Source organism: Prionailurus bengalensis, chromosome A1 (genome assembly GCF_016509475.1).
Source record: "Prionailurus bengalensis isolate Pbe53 chromosome A1, Fcat_Pben_1.1_paternal_pri, whole genome shotgun sequence".
NCBI classification, from domain to species: Eukaryota; Metazoa; Chordata; class Mammalia; order Carnivora; family Felidae; genus Prionailurus; species Prionailurus bengalensis.
In genome coordinates this window covers 143204566-143226945 of record NC_057343.1, presented here as the reverse complement: position 1 = coordinate 143226945, position 22380 = coordinate 143204566, and the positions used below count along the sequence as shown (strand labels likewise).

Here is a 22380-nt window from a genome sequence, read left to right as displayed (position 1 = left end):
TATCATGGAGGCATGGATGCTGTATGTTCAAATTCCATTAATAATCACGTTAAGTATGGCTCTGAATATTTACATGAGCAGTTCAGGTACTCTGTTTTAAGAGCTTAATGCAATGATGGTTTTCTAGGCTGCATTGCCACTTGAAAAGTAATCTGCATCTCCTCTGATGCTGTGCTATGGCATAGTCAGCCATTATTTATGAGCTCAGTTACTGTATACAGTCTCTCCAGTAGTGTTATTAAATGTCCAGGAATCAGTCTCTTTTTTAAAAGACAGCCCCCAGTACCAATGAAATCTCAAATAAACATAGGACATGAAGCCAATATTAAAAACTTTAACACAAAACGCACAGTTGCTATGTGTTGAGAGTTTTGAGGCTAACCTCAGGGCCCTAGTGTTGAAAAGATGATGTGTGCTTCCCTGTAGGAATTATTTAACGTGATCTGGACCCTAAGACCTTTAGCAGGCAAGAGATTTACTTATTATCCTAAAAATTTCATAGCTCAACATTTTTTAAAGTGTCTTTTACTCTGCTATACACTGCATTTTATTTTGGAAGTTTATTTTGAATGATCAGTGTAATTTGGTTATAGTCAAACAGGAACTTTTTTTTTCCTTTTTTTTTTTAAAGAGAGACAGAATATGCAAGCAGGGGAGAGGGGCAGAGGGAGAGAGAGTATCTCAAGCAGGCTCCATGTTCAGGGAGGGAGGGCGGGGCCGGGGGTGATGCCATGACCCTGGGATTATGACTTGAGCCTAAACCAAGAGTCAGAGGCTCAACTGACTGAGCCACCCAGGTGCCCCAAACAGGAGCTCTTTCTTAATCCTGCATGTTGGATGAATAATTTATCAGGAAAATATTTCATAAATTTTTCCCAGTTGCATGTAAGTAGTTTAAAAAATAGCTTCTCACTTAGAATGAAAGTAAAACTGTATCAGTAATTCACAGGAAGGAATAATCTGAGTAAATTCTTCTTTACCTGTGTTTGTTAGGATGCATTTTAAGAGTTAAGGCTTTAGAAACTGGTGAGGTAATTTGCATATAAATATGAATCATTGCTGAGAAAGACTTCAAGGAGGGTTCAACATGAGGGAAAGTGCATCTTTCTTATAGATTGTTTCTCCATATATTCTAAGGGCATCAGACAATTCTTAATTGGTGGTCATTAATTCTGAGTAATTATAACAGAAACTTCCTCTGGGGCCTTGGTTGTAAAGCCTCTTTGTGACAACTATGCTCTGATGGTCTTCCAAAGAATTCCCTTTATGTTGCTCTGTCATCCGCTGTCCACCCCCCACCCGGGAAAAGTATTTTTCTTGCTAATTATAATTCCATGGGAGTGTTTTTAGTAGGAGACAAGTACCGTACTAGACCCTTCTGGGAGATGGTGTGAGTCTTAATAGAGCTTTTTAAAAAAATTGACACCTGATCCTTTTCTTCTCCTTCCCTTCAGAAAATCTTGGTGAAAAACCTCTAATGTTATTAATCCTGTAGGAAGATGACATGTAGACATAATCTGCATTACACAGACACTGTGGTCATCAGTCAAAAACCCTTTCATTACCTGTGAACGCTTTGACCTCCAGTTCCTGACCTGGCTATCAAAGCAGAGTTATTACATATAAGAGTTGAGCCTAGTCTGGCTTGTCCATAAACTCCTGACATTTTAAAATTCAGTGCAGTAAAAACAATTTTAGATTTTGGATTCCAAAGAGAGAATTTGAAAGAGCCTCTTTACTCTTGAACCTATTACTTGCTTTTTAGAAAGGTGTCCCCAGCCTGACACAGGACCCTCTCCACCTCCCTTCCCTCTCCTCAGATGGGCCTCTTGCCCAGCAGTTACTGCCTTTGAGTGAATCCTGGTCCACTCTGTGCGAAGGTTTCCACTGCAAAAGGTGCACAGCAAAAACGAGAAAGATAAGGACAGTGTAGTAAGATTTCTTAGAGCTGCATGTATTCAACTTATAGAACTGTCCTTCATTGTCAGATTACATCCTTCACTGTTTTTGTGTTAAAATATCCTTTGTTTTATGCAATGATGAGGAAAGAAGATTGTGGTTATTCTCAGTGTCCTTATATTGGCAAAATAAAAATATTGGCCTTCCAGTAACTTTTCTGGCTATTATAGTAGTGTGTGAGGTCCAGAAGTGTGGGCAACACTCTTCAAGAATGTTAAAGGGTGTAGATTGTGTCTTTTTCACAGTTCTAGTTCTACTACTCAGAATGGGCCTCAGTAAATTATGTTCACTGATAAAAACATGATCTGTGTTATGATCTGTACTAGCACAGCTATAAGTTTCTAGATATTTGAGAATGAGTAAAGTGTTCACCAGTGCTACTGAGCCCCATCCTGACATGACCTCTGCCCGCCCAGACAAGGCATAAATAATTAATGGAGCCATCACCTGGAGAACTAAAGAATCATTTCAGAACCGGCAAGCACCAAAACCAAATTCTGTTTTGGCTTTTGAATACATTTTCATTGAGAACTTGAAAAACCTTAATGGGCAAAGTGATTTCAAAGGTATAGGTTAACCAAAGGTGGCAGTTCTTGGGCAGAAATCTTTGATTTGCCTTATAACTAATACTTAATTACTTGTTTATAAATACTATTCAAATATCCCTGACTCTGAATGGCTAACTTGACATTCTGGAACTGAGGATAGTGGCCTGGCATCTGAGAAGTCAAGCAGGCTGGAATACCATTGCTAGTTAGCTTTGGAACTTGGGAGGCATGGGAGCAAAACTCTCCTTGGGTGGAAAGAAGGGTCCTGGGAGCCACCATCCTGGTGTTTGCACTTGTGCTAAGCAAGATTTTATGAGAGCCTGATGCCTAAGATTGAGGGCAATATCCCGGTCCTGTAGACACCAAGACAAGCAGATTTCTCACTAACACATGGTTAGCTTAAGCCTATGATGCAGAGACAATGAAACAATGATGGAGGAGGAGGAGGTCAAGAGAGACAAAGATCATCAGCCATATTCTATGGATTAAGAAAAACCACCTGTAGGGGGTGAGATGGTTAAACAGTGGCTGACCTGCTGGAGGAGGATGTAATTTGGGGGCTGAGAATGCTCTAGGTGCTGTGTTTTGTCTAATCGGCTGTCCTGGGAAGAACGTAGGACATGTTTTCTTGTGGATGACATTGTTCTGGGTGGATGTGCAGTTTTAGATGGTCCCCAATCATACAGAATCTCGGAGCAAAGACAAAAATGTGTATGGATTGTATGGCTTACATTTTTCCCCTCTAGTCCAATGGGGTTTCTGTTTTGCTTGCAGTTTTCTCACACAGGTGTTCCACACCTTCAGAAGAGGACATCACCACAGACTTGAAATTGTTCTCACTTGGTCACTAGGTTTTCCTCCTAGAAGCTTCTCTGGCCAGGGACAGCATTCCCAGGGGGCATCTATATGGCAGTAAGGAGGTTGGTGATACTCAGACTGTAATGGAAGAGAAAGTCCTGTGGATGGAACTTCTTTACCTTTTGGTTTTCTTGCTGTACGGTTAGCAAATCAGCCTGTCCTCACCTTTTGGTGCAGTCTCCCTCTCCCCACCACTCCCTCATAACACTCCTCTGGTTCTCTCACTTGATAAGTGTTCCTCATCATCTGCTCTCTAACCTCTTGTAGGTGTAAGGAAGCCAGCCATATGAGTCTCCCCTCTTCAGCTGGACACATGCTTTTGTTTCAGAAGCTAATCTCTGGTTTGCAGTGAAGCAGCAGCAGTAGTCTAGCACGAGGGCTCAGGAGTGGACTCTGGAGCCATATTGCCTGGATTGGAGTCCCGGCCCCACCACTCATTAGCTGTGTAACCCTACTTAATTTAACCCCACATGCTTCCGTTTCCTCATCCATCAAATGATAATAGTGCCAACCTCCGAAGATTGTTAGAAGGACTAAATGAGTTAAAATGCTTCACCAGTGCCTGGCACATTATAGTGCTCAATGAGCATTAATGCTTGTCACTGTCATTTTTTTTTAAGTTTATTTATGTTTGAGAGAGAGAGAGAGAGCACACATGGGGAAGGGGCAGAGAGAGGGAGAGAGAGAGAATCCCAAGCAGGCTCCACACTGGCAGCCCAGAGCCCAATGCAGGGCTCAAACCCATGACCCCGTGAGATCATGACCTGAGCTGAAGTCGGACCCTTAGGCGATTGAGCCAACCACGTGCCCCTGGTTGCCCTATTAAAAAGTTCTAATCATCCGTACAAACTTCCAACTTTAGTTATAGTTGTGAATGTGTAAAATGGGGAGGGTGTTTATAGCTTTAGCTCCGTGCCATCTTTACTTCGAATCTACTATTTTGCCATAGAAGACCTTTCCAAAAGGTTCTGGAAAAGATGTTAAGACTAGAAAGAAAACAGGAATAAGAAACGACTTGTGAAGTTGGGTCAAGAACACAGCATGTGTAGAGGAAAATGGCTTAAGGACTGAGTGTGGATTTGGGATAGGGATGGAGACACAGAAGCCAAGGAAAAGGGACCACACTCCTTAGGGCTGTTAACAAGTTTACAATTGAATGGGAGTCCATCTGAGCCAAAACCAATACTGTTCTTTTATGGGACAAATGCATATTATGTCAGAGTTAAGACTTCTCTTTTTTACTACCCTTGTTCTAGATAGTTTTCCAGATAGTTGGTTAACCCTATACTTGCACCTTAAAATTTCACAGCTAAAATTGTTAAATAAAAAGTACACTTCGGGGCACCTGGGTGGCTCAGTCTTGATTTCAGGCCATGTCACAATCCCAGAGTCGTGGGATCCAGCCACAGGTCAGGCTCCATGCTGAGTGTGGAGCCTCCTTAAGATTCTCTTGCTCTCTCCCTCTGTCCCTCTCCCTTGCTCAAATGCTCTAAAATTTAAAAACAACAACAAACTTACTTTTCTTCTTTCTTAAAACAGTAGAGAGAACCTAGTGAAGCCTTGTATCGTTACTGAGAGCAATCAGTACAGAAATGTCTCGCACAACCCCTGCACATGAGAAGTATACAGGTTCATACCATGATGATTGGGATAAGAATAGCTTGATGACAGGGGCTCCTGGGTGGCTCAGCTGGTGGAGCGTCTGACTTCGGCTCAGGTCATGATCTTATGGTTCGTGGGTTCAAGCCCCGCATGAGGCTCTGTGGTGACAACTCAGAGCCTGGAGCCTGCTTCAGATTCTGTATCCCTAATTCTGTGACCCTCCCCTGCTCACACTCGGTCTCTCTCTCAAAAATAAATAAACATTAAAAAAGTTGTTTAAAAAAAAGAATAGCTTGATGACAGATTCAATGGGTGGGAACTGGAGATGGTCTGATACAGTGTGCCTTCTTCATGATGTATGTTTGCCTTGGGGTACTGTAAAAGAGAAGTGTCTTCACCTAGTAACAGTTGATGACCTACAAATAGCCATTAAGGACGGCCAAAATGACTTCCGACTGTCAGCATGAAAGATGATTTGGGGAAGAATTCAAATTTAGACAGAAGAGAGAGCTAAACATCCAGGTAAATGTTAACCAGCATCCCTAGGTTTGTTGTAAATCACCCTGTACATCAGTTGTTGTACCACATGATGGTTCCAGACTTAGAGGTAAATAACTCAACATGGTATTCCTCTCCTGGAATGCACACCACACACATCAGATGCTAACATGTGACCCTGCCTTCTGGGCTGCTGATGAGGTGGGGGCTGGGGGGGAGTCTTTTCCTGGGCTAAAGAGCAGTTCTGTGTTCTCTGCCTTCAATTCTGGCACCTTCTGTCTGTCTTTACATTCTCCAGACTTATGCTGCTTCTAGGTACCACCCTTACCTCTCTGCAAACTGCCGTGGTCCACCTCCTTCATTTACCCTTGTATCCCTCTGCCTTCTGTCACCTGCCATTTTTCCTGAACTTCCCCAGGTTTATCCCTGCACTGATTCCCTCCCCTCTGGCGTCTTGGAAAGTTCCCACAGGTCAGCCACAGCTTCGCTGTCTTTTTAGCTGTCCTTACTGCAGCCAGCCATTGTTGGAAACAGTTTTAGAGTTTTGAGGCTGAACTAAGGCTAACTGCTAGATAACTGAAAATCTGTTACATTTAATTGGCTTAATACCCTTTTCTTTGTGTTCTCCCAAAGAACATCATTTTCTATAGCTAGAAAGGAGGTTTTCCTTGCCTGCAGTCAAGTAAAAGGCCAGTACTGTGGTTTGGACCTTGTGTGGGTTTCATTAGTAAGTATGGCTGTTGTGTTGGCCAAAATTACCAACACCAGAGATCCACGTTATTGACTGAAGCTTTTCTTCCAACCATTTAAAAAACTTGTGAAGTATGTTATATTAGTTTTCTTTAAGATGTGACATCTGCATCACAGCACTGTCTTTTCATCCATCCCACAAATATTTACTGAGCACCTTTTATATGTCTTACATTGTTCTAGTCAATTGGGATAAAGAATAACCTAAGTTCTTTCTCTTCATGCAATTTACACTGAAGATGGCAGAGACACAGTAAACCAAATAAATTATTTAGTATATTAAAAGGTGATGGATGCTACAGAAGAAAAAAAGGTGTAGCCAGGGTAAGAGAGGTTAGGTATGCTGGGATGATAAGAGGACAAATTCTAATATGAAATAGGCTAGTCAGCATAGAATTCAGGGAGAACAGATTTAAAGACTTAAAAGGAGATAAAGGAGTCAGCCCTATGGGTAATCAGGAGAAGGAGCTTTCCAGGCCCAGAGAACAGTTAGAAGGAAGGCTCATAGGCCTTGCTGATAGAGAGCTGTGGACTCTGAGAGAAAGAGCAGAGTCAACAATGATGCTAAGGTTTTTGGCCTGAGCAGGTATAAGAACTGAACTCCTATTTGCAGATATGAAGTCCACAGAGCAAAGATAAGCTAGTGAAGTGGGGAGGGACAAGAGTTAGGTTTGCACATAATTTTCAAGTACCTTGTTAGACATCCAAGTAGAGATCAGGTAGACAATTGGATATGCACATCTGGAGATGAGAGCCTAGAGTATTTAAAGCCATGGGACCAAGTGTGATCAATGAGGAGAATACAGAGAAGAGGACAAAGGATTGAGCCCCGGGCACTCTAGAGTTAAGATATTGGAAAGTTAAGGAAGAACAGCAAAGGATGCTGAGGAGAAAAAGCCAACATGGCAGATGAGCTAAAATTCTTGCAAGGAGGACTGTTTTGCTTTAATCCTTTACTGTCGGTACTTTTTGAACTTGTTGATTGGAGTTCCCCATAAGCCTGGAATGCTCTCTGAACGGTGTCCTAGAATGGGGCTGGGATACTAGAAGCCAGTCAGTCATTCTCTGGTCTTACTTGCCTTGCTTCTTGTTAGAGAGATGGCTGCCTTGGAGAAAGGGAATGAGGTGTAGGGGTGTGGTGTCAGGGGCAGCCTCCTGGCATTATGCTGTGGTGAACTGAGCTGGGTCCACAAAACCTGGAGCCAGGCTAAGCTAGGTCCACATCCCAGACCTCTGAGTCACAGGGTAGACCTGAAAGGGGTCCCCAGCTGTGTTCCTAGAAGAGTCAGTGGCTATTTCAAAGAAGTAAATTGAACTCTTGACCTCTGTTATCCAAAGTTAACTGTGACACACCCACCAGGTTTGTGGTAAACGCTAAGACAAAATTGTGATGTATACTAAGAAATAAAATTTTCTGCCCTCAAGGGGCTCAGAGTCCTACCAGGGTACTGCTGTATCCTGAGGGCTGAGTATAATGACTGGCACTGAGGAGAGAACTCAGTAAATAGCTGTTGAATAAATATACAAAAATAACAATGTGATAAAGAGCTGAAGAGGAATATGCACAGGGTAGTGAAAGCACACAGAGAATACCATTCTGGCAGGAAGTGAGGACACATGTTTCACATGGAGGGGACATCTGAATTGGGGGACAGGGGATATTTCCAGGTAGATGACTACCCAAGGGGTCAGCAGGAATATAAGGCCCCTTGTTCAGGGAATGGTGATATGTGTGGTGTGACCAGATTCCTTGAGGATTACTGGCCTAAAAGCATTTAAAGCCTATGAAACCCTACATGACCCCAGTCCTCTACCCCTGCTGTGGCCCCTGGACTGTGTCGGGCAGCAGGACAAGTACATGGTATATACTCAGCACACACTCCCCGTGACTTACCTAATTGGAGCCCAAATTTATCTAAAGCTAGTAAGCCTACTGTCAACTATCTGCTGTGTGCTCACTCTCCAGAGAGATTAGGATATTTCATAGCTTTAGAATGAGCTTCTTGATTACAATGTAGTGGAGGCTCGCTGTTGTGTCCCTCGCTGGGGGCCTCGCTGCAGGTTGACAGTAGCAGTAACAGATGGCCTTCTTTTCTTCCTGTCCTTAGAAAATCGCTTTGCAAACTAAGGTCTAGCCTGTCTTGGCAGTTTTGTCTGGAAGCCTGTCTGAAGAGGAGGTAGGAACGTGATGCCCAAAGACCCACTTGTTTTTCTGTAGAGGAGGAGCCAGCCTTTGGTTCTGATGTTTTCAGCCCAGGAAAAATGGCTTTCTTCCACAAAAATGGTGGGTGACCCACAAAAGACAAGAAACCTTGAGTCCATACCCTTGGCCAGCTGGTGGTGAAAGACTGACAATTGTGTGGTTGATCTTGAGGGAAGGAGGCGATGCTCTAACAGCCAAGGAGAGACTGAAACAGCATGGAGACTTTCTTCACTTCCTCCACAGACTAAAGAGCTATGGTTCAGACTGGGCTCCCCCATTCCTGGCATCTCATAAAATGTGAGGTAGTCATCTTCAGCTCAAGTAAAGTATTATTTATTATATTCAGCAACTCCTAGTCTTTCTAAATTTGGGGGCTTGGCAGGATTATGGAGATGTTCATCTTCCCACCTAAAGGATTTCCTTAAAATGTACATTTGCTATCATTATTTGATTCCAGGGCAGTAGTCCAAAAATTACATAAGATATACAACTCTGTGGTTGGTCTAATCACAGTCAATGAATGTGGGTCACAAAGCAAGAGGGTGAGGACTTTACTCTTCTTTGTGCATTTCATTCATGTTTTTTTTTTTTTTTTAGAACCTTCTAGATTTTAGGCACTGAAAATGCTGTAATAAGACATAGCGCCTATCCTCTTAGAGCTCATGTAGTTTAATTATTTGAGTTAAATCCAAACCACATGTTTAGGTTGACCACAGAGACTGAAAACTCCTATGCAGCAAGATCACACAGCTGGGAATCCAGGGTTGAATCTGAAAGCTCCATCCAGGTAGGGGTAGATATTACTAAAACAGCAGAGGGACGTGGTGGGCATTGCATTGTGATAGCTCATGTGATACATCATGAGAGAACTGACACCGTGTGGTTGGCCTCACTGGGCTTGTCAGGGCTCTGTCTCCGGCCTCTGGTGGCGTCTTGGGTAGTCCAAGTAACTAACCACCAGTTTCTTTTCTTTTTTTTCTTCCCCAAAGTTAAGTCATCCCCAGGTGACCCCATGATGAGCAGATGCTGGCATCTTCTAATCCTCTTGGGGCAACAAACTGGGAGGTGCTAGCAAGAGACGAGATGGGGTACAGAGATGAGGATATCTTTTAAAGTTGTAGAAAATGGTACCTTCTCGGGTGCTGTTCTAACAAGTTGAGCCATGGCAGAGGTTATCAGCCCTCTGAGTGACTTCCTGTCTCTTTCAGTGCTAGCTGTTTTCTTTGGTCGCTGGGCAGTATCATTCTCCCTGCTTTTCTTCCTCCCAGCTGGGCCAATCACTGCTCAACCAGGCACATGGGGAGATATGCCAGTCAGAAGAAAAGCAAAGGCCCACTGGCCTAGTCCCTTTCTCTATCACCCCTCTCCCCAAACAGTAATGCTTTAGGGCAAGGTGATAGACCCCAGAGACAACTACGGGCTGACCTAACTTCAGAAACTACTTTTTTAATAGCGGCAGAGGAAGATCAGACCATTTTCTGGCATGGCTCTTATGTTAAACTCCAGAGCACACTTCACCTGCCATTTGGTCTCTAGCTATAACCCACAACCAAGCTGAGTGCCCCTGGGTGGTATACTCCAAATTGAGGACCAGAAGAACCATTCCCAATATGCAGCAGACTTGGTGGGTCTTACTATATTCTTCTGCCTGTTGTCTGACGTGCCTGTTTAAGACTTTAATTCTGTCTCATTAGCTGGTATCATTAAGCCTATTTTGAAGGTCAGGGCTTAAGTTTGCTTCTAAACACTGGGATTCACAGACCTGCAACAGGACAGTGTGACAGGATAAACCAAAAACCAAGAGTCGTCATTTCCTTTCCTGCTGGCACATTTCATTCTTATTGACTGGTATGTGTCAAGTTTTTTTAAATGGTTTTCACGGGATGCACCATGGTTTACAGTTATTTTATTACAGGTTTAACTATGTTCCCAGCACTATTCTGAGTCCTGGCTTCATAGTGCTTAACCACATAATACAAAAGTCCCTGCCCTGGTGGAGTTTAAAGTCTAGGATGGAGATGGAAACAAAGTAAAATAGTAGGTTGAACTACATTTTATGTCCATTTTTGTAGGTTACAAATGGTCAAATATTGGAAGTTTCATATGATTCAAAGTAATATATCCTATGTTAGTAATCATAAATGCTAAGGAGAAATAAAGCAAGGACAGTGGGGAGATACAGGGTTGGAATTTTAAATAGATTGGAATGGAAGGCCACACCAACACGGTGGCATCTGTAGCCTAAAAGCTATCTGGAAGGAAGACACTGCTGGGAAGAGGAATAGCAAGTGCAAAGGCCCGAGCATGGCTGGATGTCCGTGAAAAAGCCCTCTGGCTGCTGAGGCTGGAGCAGAGAGCACAGGGTTACAAAGGCAGGCAGGGGTCCGTTTGAACAGGTAATAGGGAGCTGGATGACAGGGCCTTGAAGGCCAAAGAGAGAAAGAGAAAGCTGGATTTTACTCTGAGATGGGGAACCCCTAATGGATCTGTTTCTCACTTTTATTAACAAGCAAAAAAAAAAATCTGTTAGAGTGGTGTTTCAGTGCTAAGGAATGCTTGTTAGGGCCCAGGCTGCTCATAAGATGCACTGGGCCTGAGAGCAGTGGAGTTAGGACATTGTAAGGTGGCAGTCACTGGAGAGGGCCACCTGAATCATTAAACTTTCTGGAATTCCTTTGGTAGAGAGCCTGTGTGTAAATACCAGAGAGAAGAAAAATGGGACTTTTTTTTGTTTGTTTGTTTACCCAAAGGCCCACTGTTTCCTTTCTCTCAATGAGATGTAGGTCTTGCATTTTCATGGCATTAACTGTGCTAGTAACCACTCTGATGAGTGTTGGGAGGAGAGATCCCAAAAGCCACGGCAACGTACATGGTAGCCATTTCCCCCTCTGAGAATCTGGTTAAGGCCCTCTTGTGTTTGTCTAGGCTGGCTGCCCTGGGTGGCAGCCTGTGGTTTCAGCACAGATGGCACCCACCGGGGCTTTCAGAAATACCAGGGCCCACTTTTTTTACCCTCCCACATGGACTGCCCTGTGGGCTTATAAATATTCAAGCTGAGGCTTTGGACAAACTCATAAGCATGGCACCCTTCTATGTTAAGAAAAGCCTCCCTGCTGTCCTTATTCACAAATTGGCCAGTAGCTGCCACAGGATTTTAAGCTGGGCTGACGCACTTCTAGAACCTTAGCTGAGCTATTAGAAAGGGGGAACAGCTAGAAGCACTAAGGAGCAGTGTTGGAGTGAATGTTTGTGACTGCTTGGTGAAGAGGGATCTGATATTAAAATAAAGACTGTATTATTTAATTATTTTGAAACTACCTATTTCCCACAAGGATCTGAAATAGCCAAAGTAAGGTATTTTTTATGTCCTAAAACCAACTCCATCTCTGTGTAAAGGCAAACTCTATGCTTTCTGTCTTGATCATATTAAAAAACATTACTTATGCGGCTTAAGCCCAATAATAAAATGATATACATAATTAATATTTAATCAGAGCCACAATTTAAATATGAACACTCGGGTCTTTTATAGGGACAAGCAGCTAATTAGGCTCCCTTGCCTAGAGCTTGACCATAGAGCCTCCATGCCAGAGAGTCTCTGAATCCTTGCAGAAGTCTCAGCCATGGTCCCTCACCATTTCCAGGGTGGTAACTTAGTACCTGTGGGTGGAGACTACCAAAGTTCCATGTTCCTTGGGTGAAGTTTCCTAGGGAACGAGATGGAGATTAATCAGGCTTTATCATAGGCCCTTTGAAATACAAAAGAATTTGCTCAGTAATTTTAGATCTCCCCAGCTGAGTAAAGTATGTTCCGATGGAGGAGAGTATATATATTCTTCCAAGGTTATTAAGCTGTAGCTTGGGTTCTCCCCTCCTCCCCACCCAATTACTACACCTTTCAAAATATACCCTCAAAATTGAACGGATTTGCTTATTCATAACTGGTGAACTTTAAACTGCTTTTATATAGGAGGGATCTGCCAAAGGCTTTCACCTATTGTCAGCTGTTAGTCTGTTCCAGTTTTGTTACTGCCATTACTATTAGGGACATGGAAAGTATTTTTTAGGTGCTTTTAACATTCACAACTATTTTATGAGTTAAGGATTAGCCGTTTTACAGGTGAGGAATCATAATCAGACAAAAGAGATTTTTTTCCAAGGGCACCAGTCTTAAATGGCAAAAGCTTGGGTTCAAACCTCTATCATACCCTGAACTCAGAGCTTGTAACTATTAACTGACCTACCTCTTAATTTACTGAGTCTTTGCTAAGACCTTGCATATTCTAGAGTACCAACACATTCTTCACTGGCGGCCTGGCCTTATCCTTGGGGGAATTAGCTCCTTTCACTTACACATCTGACTGTGGAGGGCATTTCTCTACCTACTTTCTAACACTCTGACCTATGGAGAAATAAAGGGTTGCAGGGTTGGAAAGACTTCATTTTTGAAGCACCCTTCTTCAGACAGTGAACAGAGGAACCAGTTCCCTCTATTCCATCCCTGCTAGAAAGTCCTCTAAGGCCTCCAGAATAGAACAATGGAATTAATTAGGGAAGCAGGGATGGTCAGATCCAAAATCAGACATGAAATGCCATGCTTGGTGAGAAGATGTCATCATAGGATGAAGACAGAACTATGAAAGTTGTGATCTGTGGTTTGAAACACAGCCCTTGATCTTGTTCAAACCTAATACTACCACAGGTTCAGTCACGTTCTTTTTTGTGGGAAAGTTGCTGTAATGACTTGGAAGCTTTGGTGTGGTAAACCCAGAGAATTTCAGTAAAGGTAGGAAGACAGAATTTAGAACCAAGATTAAATGAGGAGGATAGAATTGCCACTGCAAGGTATCTGAAAAAGCTTTGGGGGATATAAATTAGCAATCTTGATTATACAGGTGTCATTTTGCAGAGAAAACTTTTTTTCCCCTGCCACATAAAATAAAGCCATCCTCTTGCGGCATTCTTTCTACCGAGAAAGTTTCATTAGGTAAGATTTGGGGCCCTCTGTTGCCTTTGTCATTTCAGGTTCTGGACTTCCTTATGAGCAGCTTCTGGTGTGGGACTGGCAGCCAGGGCTAGAGGGGGACAGGCAATGCACTCACTCTCTCCCACAGGGCAGACCCCTGAAAGTGATGGTCTCCTTACACTTTGTCTCACTTGCTTTGCCTTAGTCCTCAACTCCTAGAGCTGGCAATAGAACTCTCAGTTACATAGCAGTGAAGCCATAAGGAACAGAAAAATGGACATTTAATGATAGGGTGGTGGGGTCAGCAAAGTGGCAACAGAGCTTATTAGTGTCTACTCAGGGCGAAATTCATTTAAAAGCATTCTAAAAGAATTCAGACAAAACAATTCTGAAGTTTGCAGTGTGTTTTTTTAATTAAAAAAATTTTTTAATGTTTATTCATTTTCTGAGAGGCAGAGAGAGACAGAGCATGAGTGGGAAAGGGGCAGAGAGAGGGAGACACAGAATCCAAAGCAGGCTCTGAGCTGTCAGCACAGAGCCCGCTGCAGGGCTCGAACTCACGAACTGCAAGATCAGGACCTGAGCCGAAGTCAGACCCTCAACCAACTGAGCCACCCAGCAGCCCCTGCGGTGTGTTTCTAAATGCTTATATAAGTATAGAAATGTCTGACTTGGGTATGCAGTCGGTTGTTGGTGAATGCCAACAAAAAGACTCCTCATAGGCTTTAATTCAGGTTAAGATCTGGTCTCTTGCAATTTAACCATGGTTGTGTGTGAATTTCCTTAGAACAGGGGTTGGCAAACTTTTCCTGCAAAATTCCAGACAGTAAATAAATATTTTAGATCTTTCTCGCCCTAGGGTCTGTAGAAATTACTTACTCTGCTGTTCCAGCACCAAAGCAGCCACAGGCAAAGTCCATAAAATGAATGGTCACAGGGTATGTTCCAATAAAACTTTATTTATAGAACCAAGTCCGCATTTCACTTGTGGGCCTTAGTTTGCCAATGTCTGCCTTAGACCTATAGGAAAATGCTCAGTGCTATAAGAGCTTCGTGGGAAGAAAAAATAACAAGTTTGATTTGCTTTTCTAGAAATTACTGGGTTCACATTCCAGTACGCATAAAAGAGGCTAAAAATATTTCTAAGAAAGGGATGAGATTTCTTGATCAGGTCGGATTAGTTGCGTAAAATAGTCCCTGACACTTGATATTGCAAAACAGATGCCATCGCCCAAAGCAGGGAAATCAGTAACAATTACAACCTATCTGTACAGTTATTCACTTTATACCATAAAGCCAGGGGAGGTTCTCACCTGTCTTCTCTTCTGCCCTGCAGGACTGTTCCTTATTCTGGGTTTGATACTCTACCCTGCTGGCTGGGGCTGCCAGAAGGCCATAGGCTACTGTGGACACTATGCATCGGCCTACAAACCCGGAGACTGCTCCTTGGGCTGGGCCTTTTACACCGCCATCGGAGGCACAGTCCTCACCTTCATCTGTGCTGTCTTCTCCGCACAAGCAGAAATTGCAACCTCCAGTGACAAAGTACAGGAAGAAATTGAAGAGGGGAAAAGCCTTATATGCCTCCTTTAGTTTGGAAGAGACACAAATGCCACTTTCTGCCCATGTAACCTTGTGAAACAGCACCCCTCTGGTTTCATCATCTGAGTCAAGTGAAGAACTAGCCTTTATCTACCAAAGCCTACATTCCACAGCCTTGAGCCTTAACAGGACCAATGAGAGGCAACAGACAGCTAAGTGATGGCACTCGAGGACCACAGTGCAAAATGCCAGAGATGGAATATAAAAGTACTGCATGAAGCCTGACACAAGTTGACAAGTCTGTCTGACTCCATCTTCCCCAAGGCTCAACAAAGGATAATGATCTAAACCATTAAGGCCGCAGTTCTTCTGGTAACAGAGGAGATTGTGAGCTAGATTTTCAGGCTATTTTGAGATGTGTTTCTGCCACAAGGCTGCATGCCTGTGAGCATCTCTGCCTCAGAATGAGGTTTGGGGGTTGGTGTTTTTGTCTCCTCCTAGTTCTTCCAAGTTTTCTCAGAGACTAAAAATGAAGACTGCATACTTACTGGGGATAGGGATGTGTGCTCAAGGGCATACAAGACACTGCCTCTTAATTAGCTGACCGAGGGGTGAGCAGGTCAGTGTGGAATGCTGTTATGGAACTTATTCTAGGCTGAATTCCAGAGTAAGGTAGATCTATTGAACTGTAATTCCAAGATTTTAGAAATTTGACTAAGGAAAGAATAAGGACTTGTATGATCATGAGAATAAAGAAGAAAATCCTGCTAGTGAAGACAAACTCATTCCACTTCCCAGCAGTCAGGCTAGCACCAGTACTGGCCCAGGCTCCTCTTCCAATGGAGATCACATGTTTTTCTCCTAGGGTTAGGATTGAGCTTTGACTGCCAAAGGAAACCTCACCCTGTTTCCTCATTCCAGGAACAGAGATCTCTAGGCCAGCTGTGGCTCATTCAGATGTACAGTGGAAGAACTTGCCAGAATCTCAGCACTTGTGGGGAGACCTCTTCCCACTGGTAACCATGTGGTAGTCAGCTGTATTTCCAACCCCAGCAGCAACTGAATGACATTCTTTGCAGGAAAAAAGAAGCTAGTCATCTAAGTCAAGTTTCTCCAGTTACTGGTATTGATCCTGAAAGCAGACTAAAATAACATTAAAATTACTGCAATGGGTAATTTGCATCAAAGGCTTCATACCCAAAAATGCACAGAGTAGAAAGTTAATACAAAAATGAGAGCGAAACCAAGCCTAAAGCCCCTGCCTATAACTGTTTACAAAAATAATGGAACACCACTATTAAAAAGGATTCAGGAGACTTTAATCTAGTTTCTGTAAGTTGCCAATAAAATGGATTGAGAAAAATGGTATTAGCCATCACTTTAAATTTACTTTGGAATGATCTCAGTGGCAAGAACCCAGTTGGGTATTGCCCCAAGCTTCAGAACTGCAGAATGATACAGAAATTTAAGCAAGTGGAGTTGGACCTGTGAGATTTCTGGAAGAATTAAAAGGATAGGTCTATTTGGGCTTATGAATCTGCTCACGTGACAGCTTGCTTTGTTTTGAAAGCTTAACAAATAATTTACTCTGCACCTGCTCTGTGTAAGGTATTGTATTCTAAGTGCCATCAGGCATAGAACCCTGATTGAGATTTTACGACCTTGCCCCAGTGAATCATCTTCAGGCTGACTCTAAAACCATGCCTTGGTGCAAAACAAATAACTGCTTTATACATAGATGGAATGGAGTGACTGAAGTTTTATTCCCTTCTGGCCTCTGGTCTATACCACAAATCATCCTATCACACAAATTAAAAGCTAAGGGCAGGAGGGGTGGTGGTGTAGAACCCGGCCTTAATGAGTTCACCAGTGTTCCACCAAAATTCAAAATAAGCAAGATGCAGTCCTAGGACTTCTTTTGAAAAGAGAAGGGGTAAATAGGTATCCTCATAGCAGCCCTCGGTACAGCCTCAGGAAACAATCCTATCGAACACCACACAGAAATAGGTTACGGCAGCCAATGGACAGGGCTCCTGTCCCTGACTGTGCATTTATATGCTCTCACCAAGCCTCAATGCCCATAGTAACTACTTTTTAAACCTGAGCAGTAATTTTCATTAAAAATTTTATCAGAAGATTCACTCTATTTTTTGCTGTAAAAAATAGAGAACCCATTTCCTAATTCCCTAACACTAATTTTATACTCTAACTTTCCTTCTTACAGACAAGTTCAAGTCCTAAGCCCTGACGATCCTCTGAGCATGTCCATCATCTTTACTGTCTGATTGCTCTTCGGCTTAGGTGGTGATGTATATCTGGAACACCCTGATAACAGTAGTCACAAGTGTAAACCTTACTTGGCCAGTGTTCTACTCCATCAGTCTGAATGCTACAGAAAACAAAGCACATGCACACACACATAACCCCAAACCACTAAAAACTACTTAAATGCTGACTGAGTAATCAGAGATGGAATTTCTCTAGCAGAGACAGAGTAAGAAGTAATGTTGGGCCTTTTAAACCTTCAGTCCATTAGCTAGGCTTTGGGGAAAATGGACCATTAAAATCATGCTAGTCTACACCAAAACTGTACAGCTGTTTAAAAACCACTGAATATGAGGAATGTGTTGACCCACACTTTGGTAATTAATATCAATCACCTCATCACCTCAGTCTCAAAGTCTAATACACCTGGACCATTACTACTACCAGAAAAGTCTTATTTATTTTTGCCTGCATCTGCGCTTAAAGTTTTGTGATGGGCTGGGCTTCTCAATGAACTCCAAGAAGGCAGAAATATCTGCCTTGGATTCTGTGGATTTTTTTAAACCTGTGTGCTAATTCAACAATGTTACATTCATTGTGTAAGGGTTTTTGTATAGTTTTCAAACCTCTGTGGTGTAATGATCTTTGTTAAACATGTAAAGTGCCATAGTCTTTTTTTATGTGTAGCATATTTAAAAAATATATATGTATATTATACATACACAAGTCTGTGTGAAAGATGTGCAATAACAAAGGTGTATGTATGTTTTTTTTTTTTTTGGAAACTGGACAGGAGTCAGAACAGGGATTGTTTCTGTTTTGGCAAAGGAGAGGTAAACATTTTTTGCCTTCATGGCCTAGTCATTAACCCGTAACAATTTAAATGCTACACAAACCGATGTGAAGATAAGACTGGTATGGAATCATTTATTCCTGGGTCTAAATTAAAATAATCACTAGATTTACGTGAAAATTAAGCCAGCACCAGGCCCAGTGAATGCTAGTCTTTCATGTGAAATGTGAAGCTGCCATGTTGCCTTTTCTGTTAGTGTGATAACTAGTAGCTGGTACATAATCACTAAGGAGCTATTTCTTAACACGCTTTGATAGACCACGTTAATGCTAGACCACTATTTAAGGGCTGCTCTCACACCTTTGTAGCCATAAGAGTCTGGCTTAGAACAGACCTCTCTGTGCAATAACATGTGGCCACTAGAAATCCCTGGCCTGTATTTGTACTGGGGCAGCAATGACTCCCAAGGGCCAAAAGAGTTAAAGGCATGACTGGGATTTCTTCTGAGACTGTGGTGAAACTCCTTCCAAGGCTGGGGGTTCATTAGGTGCTTTGGAGGAACTCAGCATCACTTGATATTCAGTAGCCACTTGAGCCAAATAGAAAATTGTATTTACCGCTAATGGACTCAATTTGAGCCTTCAAATTTGTGGTTATCCTATTGTATTGTAAACTAATACATTGTCTGTCTAGCATTGATTAGGTTCCTGTGCATATGTATTTCACAATGCCCTCCCCTCCCCAGATCTTAATTAAACCAGATTTTGGAAACTCATCCTGATTCTTTTCAAGTTTAAGTCTATTGGTTTCAATGGGATATATACAAGTTTCTCAAGAAAACACCTACCAGTCAAATTTTATGATAAACCCTAATTTATATGTAATATTACCAATAGGAAAAAATATTCAGGTACTTTATTCCATTCACTAGTAACATATATATTCCTACCTTAGGTTAGCTTTAACTTTAATATTAAGTACACATTTCTTCCTTGGAGAAGCATCAATATAAATGGGGGGAGGGGGACTCTCAAATACTATACAAATACCTTAAATTTTATAGTAAATTTAAGAAATATGAAAATGCTTCTAAGTATTACAAAGGCTTTACAAAGAAATATGTGTAATAATGAGAAGGAAGAAAGTCAGATGAAGGGCACCGTCTCTTCCAATATGAAAAGCCAGTTGTGGAACAGTTCCACATCCACATTTCTTGAAGGTAATCCTGCCCATAACAAGCCTTATCAAGAAGGAGAATTCTAATTTATTAATTGAAAGATGACACAACCTATTTCATAAACTCTGATTCAACTCTCCATATCCCATGAAGCACTTATCTGGCAGAATAAACAAAAATGGCTATTTCTTTTCTGATTGAGGACCCATAACAGCTGAAACAACATTTATGCTTTGGCTTCTAAACATACCTGAAACCTGCTAGGTTTCTGATAGAAGTAAAAATTAAAAGCTGACAAAATTATTCGAATCACTCAAGAAAAAATATTCCAAACAAGTTATCTAAATATCTCAAGCAAAATTGGAAATTTTTGGTTGCTTTTTCAACTATCACATCTTTAATCCAAAAGAGAAAGGACCCTGACTTTACATGCCAGCAGAAGCTGGAGAATCCTCATAATTGCTTCCCATTTCATCCTTAGTTTTTACCTAGCAATTCTGCTACTGGATCAGCTTCTCATGATTGATCTCTCTGAACACTACATTCAGCTTATTCCTAGCTCTCCTTAAAGTCTTTGCTTAACATTAAAACTACTTAAGAACAGTCATGACTATCTTGGACATTTATTTTTAAGTGGGTGTTTTCAGGAATTTCCAATAATTCACCATCTTTTCAACTCTGCAACACTAAAGGATAAAAACAACATCAAAGCAAACTTTTAGCCTCCTCTTCAAAGCAGCAAGAACCAGTAACTGGCTTTATTTCAGAGTCCATGTCAGCTGCTTAATCATTTGGCTGGGGCCATGCAATTGCTGTCCCTACTACTATCTTCTTCCTTGCAGCTTCTTCCTCACCACATAGAGTTCTACAAGATAAGTCTTTAAATTGTAAACTGCTCATTTTGCTGAGGAATACAGGATGTAGATAAAAGCATAAATAAGAGGAAGCAGTAAAACCACATGGGAAGGAAAAGTCAACCAAATAACATGTAGATATGTGCAGCTCTTTGGCTTTTTATAGTAAAATATACAGAAAAATCTAACATCCATAGGCAAGCAGTCAACCAAGTGTCCAAAGGGGATACCACTTTGACCTATCCGCAAGAGAACAAAGCCTGAATTAAGGCAGGTGATGGTGAAAACTGTAAGATGAATTAGATAGGTTTTGGAAAAAAAATGGACAGCTTGGTGACTAGTCAGAAGTGGGAGGGGGTGTGGAAAGAGAGGAAGAGAGAGTCCAGAGTGACTTCCTATTTAAATTGGGCACTGGGTGAAAAGTGATGCTGTCGCCAAGATTAGAAATCCAAGAGGAGCAGAAACAGTAAAGGTGGGAGGGTTCAGCTTAGGCTGCCAGTGGAGAAGTCCTGTGTGCAGTCCGGAAAAGGATATGGACAGAAGACAAAGTTATACAAAGAGATCTGGAAGTCATCAATACACATGATAGAATATAAAAGTTCTTAATTGCTGTGCAGTTTCTCTGTGCATGCACTGTCTTAAGCACTTAATATAATTCATTTATTCATCAAAACTCAATGAAAATTATTCTCATGTTACAGATAAGCTGTTACTCAAGCAACTTAAGTTAAATAATTTAGGTTAAAAAGCTACCAAGTGAAAAAGCCAAGGCTCAAAGACAGTTTTGACACCCAAGTCTATATATTCTCAAACAGCTGTAGATTCCTTCACCTCAAAGGTACATGGTGAAAAGAAGGCCAATACAAACCGTGGGGGAACACCAACATCTCTGTGTAGGTAAGTCTCAGAATAACTTCCAAGTACCATTCCAAAAAGACCGTAAGCTGACAAGTGACAAAAACTGCTATCTCCTCCCTTTTCAGAGAAAGACCTGGTAGTTTTTCATACCTTTGAAGAGGACACCACATGTCTCAATTCACTCAATCCTGAAAACGGCCACTAAAAGTTCATTAGGTATATGACAGCAGTAATACAAATAGTGGTTTCATAGTTCTTATTTTGTTATAAACAACCTCTCATCCAGGATAAGCAGCTATTATTATTAGCTAAAAAGCCCGTTTTCTTCATAGTTAACCTAATAAGGATTTGACCTCAGCTAAAGTTTCTCCAAACATAAACACAAATGCCAAAGACCATTTGGTAACGGTACAGCAGGTACTCACCCACACATCACAGAGCCAGGCCTTGATGTGGAGAATTCAAAAGTACATGCTGTAATTTTTTTCTTGGTTGTGGATTTTTTTTTTCCTAGAGTCCTATCCCTAAAGGATGGATATGAATTATGGATATTAATGTGAAAAAATGGAAAGGGAACAAAGTTGGAAAGAAGTGGTACCATGGGGCAAAGATCCCATATGTAACAGGAGTGAGGAGACACGGGTCTAGCTGCCCCTTCACCACCACTCACTGAGTGACTGAGATAATTTTCCACTCATCTATAAAAATGCAGCCAGTAATAGAAATTACATCATAGGTCTGGTGTGAGGATTAAGTGATGTATGTAAAGCATTTAGTATACTCTCTGGTATAAAGTCCTCACTAAATAAAAGTTATTAGATGAAAAAATTTTGAAGAATAACATAACTTGTTAAAACCAATCTAATTTTACCTAGAGAGCCTCAATGGATTTGCTACCTGAGGCCACCAATGCTTTTTCCATCCTAATTATCCTTATCTTAGTGCTTTCAGGAAGTGGAAGATTTCTCTGTAGATTCAGGATACATGGTCACTCCTATTTAGCAAAACCAAAAAACAAACAGGTTAGTGTTGAATGAGCCATCATCTATCGACAATGAGAATCTAAAAGAACAAACCTGTAAAACACCTACTGGTGGCAAAGACTTTAGAAAAGAACATCCAATTTGGCAGAGTGTGGATAAAGAGACCATTTCAGGGGCACCTGGGTGGCTCAGTCGGTGAAGCATCCGACTTCAGCTCAGGTCATTATCTCATGGCTTGTGAGTTCAAGCCCCGCATCGGGCTCTGTGCTGACAGCTCGGAGTCTGGAGCCTGCTTCTGATTCTGTGTCCCTCTCTCACTCTGCCTCTCCCCCGTTCGTGCTCTTTCTCAAGAATAAATAAAAAACATTAAAAAAAATTTTTTTTTTAAAAAGGCCGTTTCATACAATACTGACAGGATATAAATTGATAAAATTTTCTGGAGCAATTTGGCAATGCACAACAAAGGCCTTTAAAAATATGCTTAAGTTTTGAGGACCCGGCTGGTTCAGTTGGTAGAGAATGTG

The 22380-nt window shown here is 41.7% G+C and overlaps 1 protein-coding gene across 3 annotated transcripts in view; it reads left to right on the top strand.

Annotated features, from left to right (window-relative positions):
• LHFPL2 (LHFPL tetraspan subfamily member 2) overlaps window positions 1-18759 on the top strand; it is a 165795-nt gene extending 147036 nt beyond the window's left edge. For all 3 annotated transcript variants that reach the window (XM_043592734.1, XM_043592739.1, XM_043592725.1), the window contains one exon: window positions 14721-18759. In XM_043592734.1, the coding sequence (XP_043448669.1) occupies window positions 14721-14977 (257 nt within the window). In that variant the 3' untranslated portion in view covers window positions 14978-18759. The remainder of the gene's footprint in view (window positions 1-14720) is intronic.
• Window positions 18760-22380: the final 3621 nt, after the last annotated feature.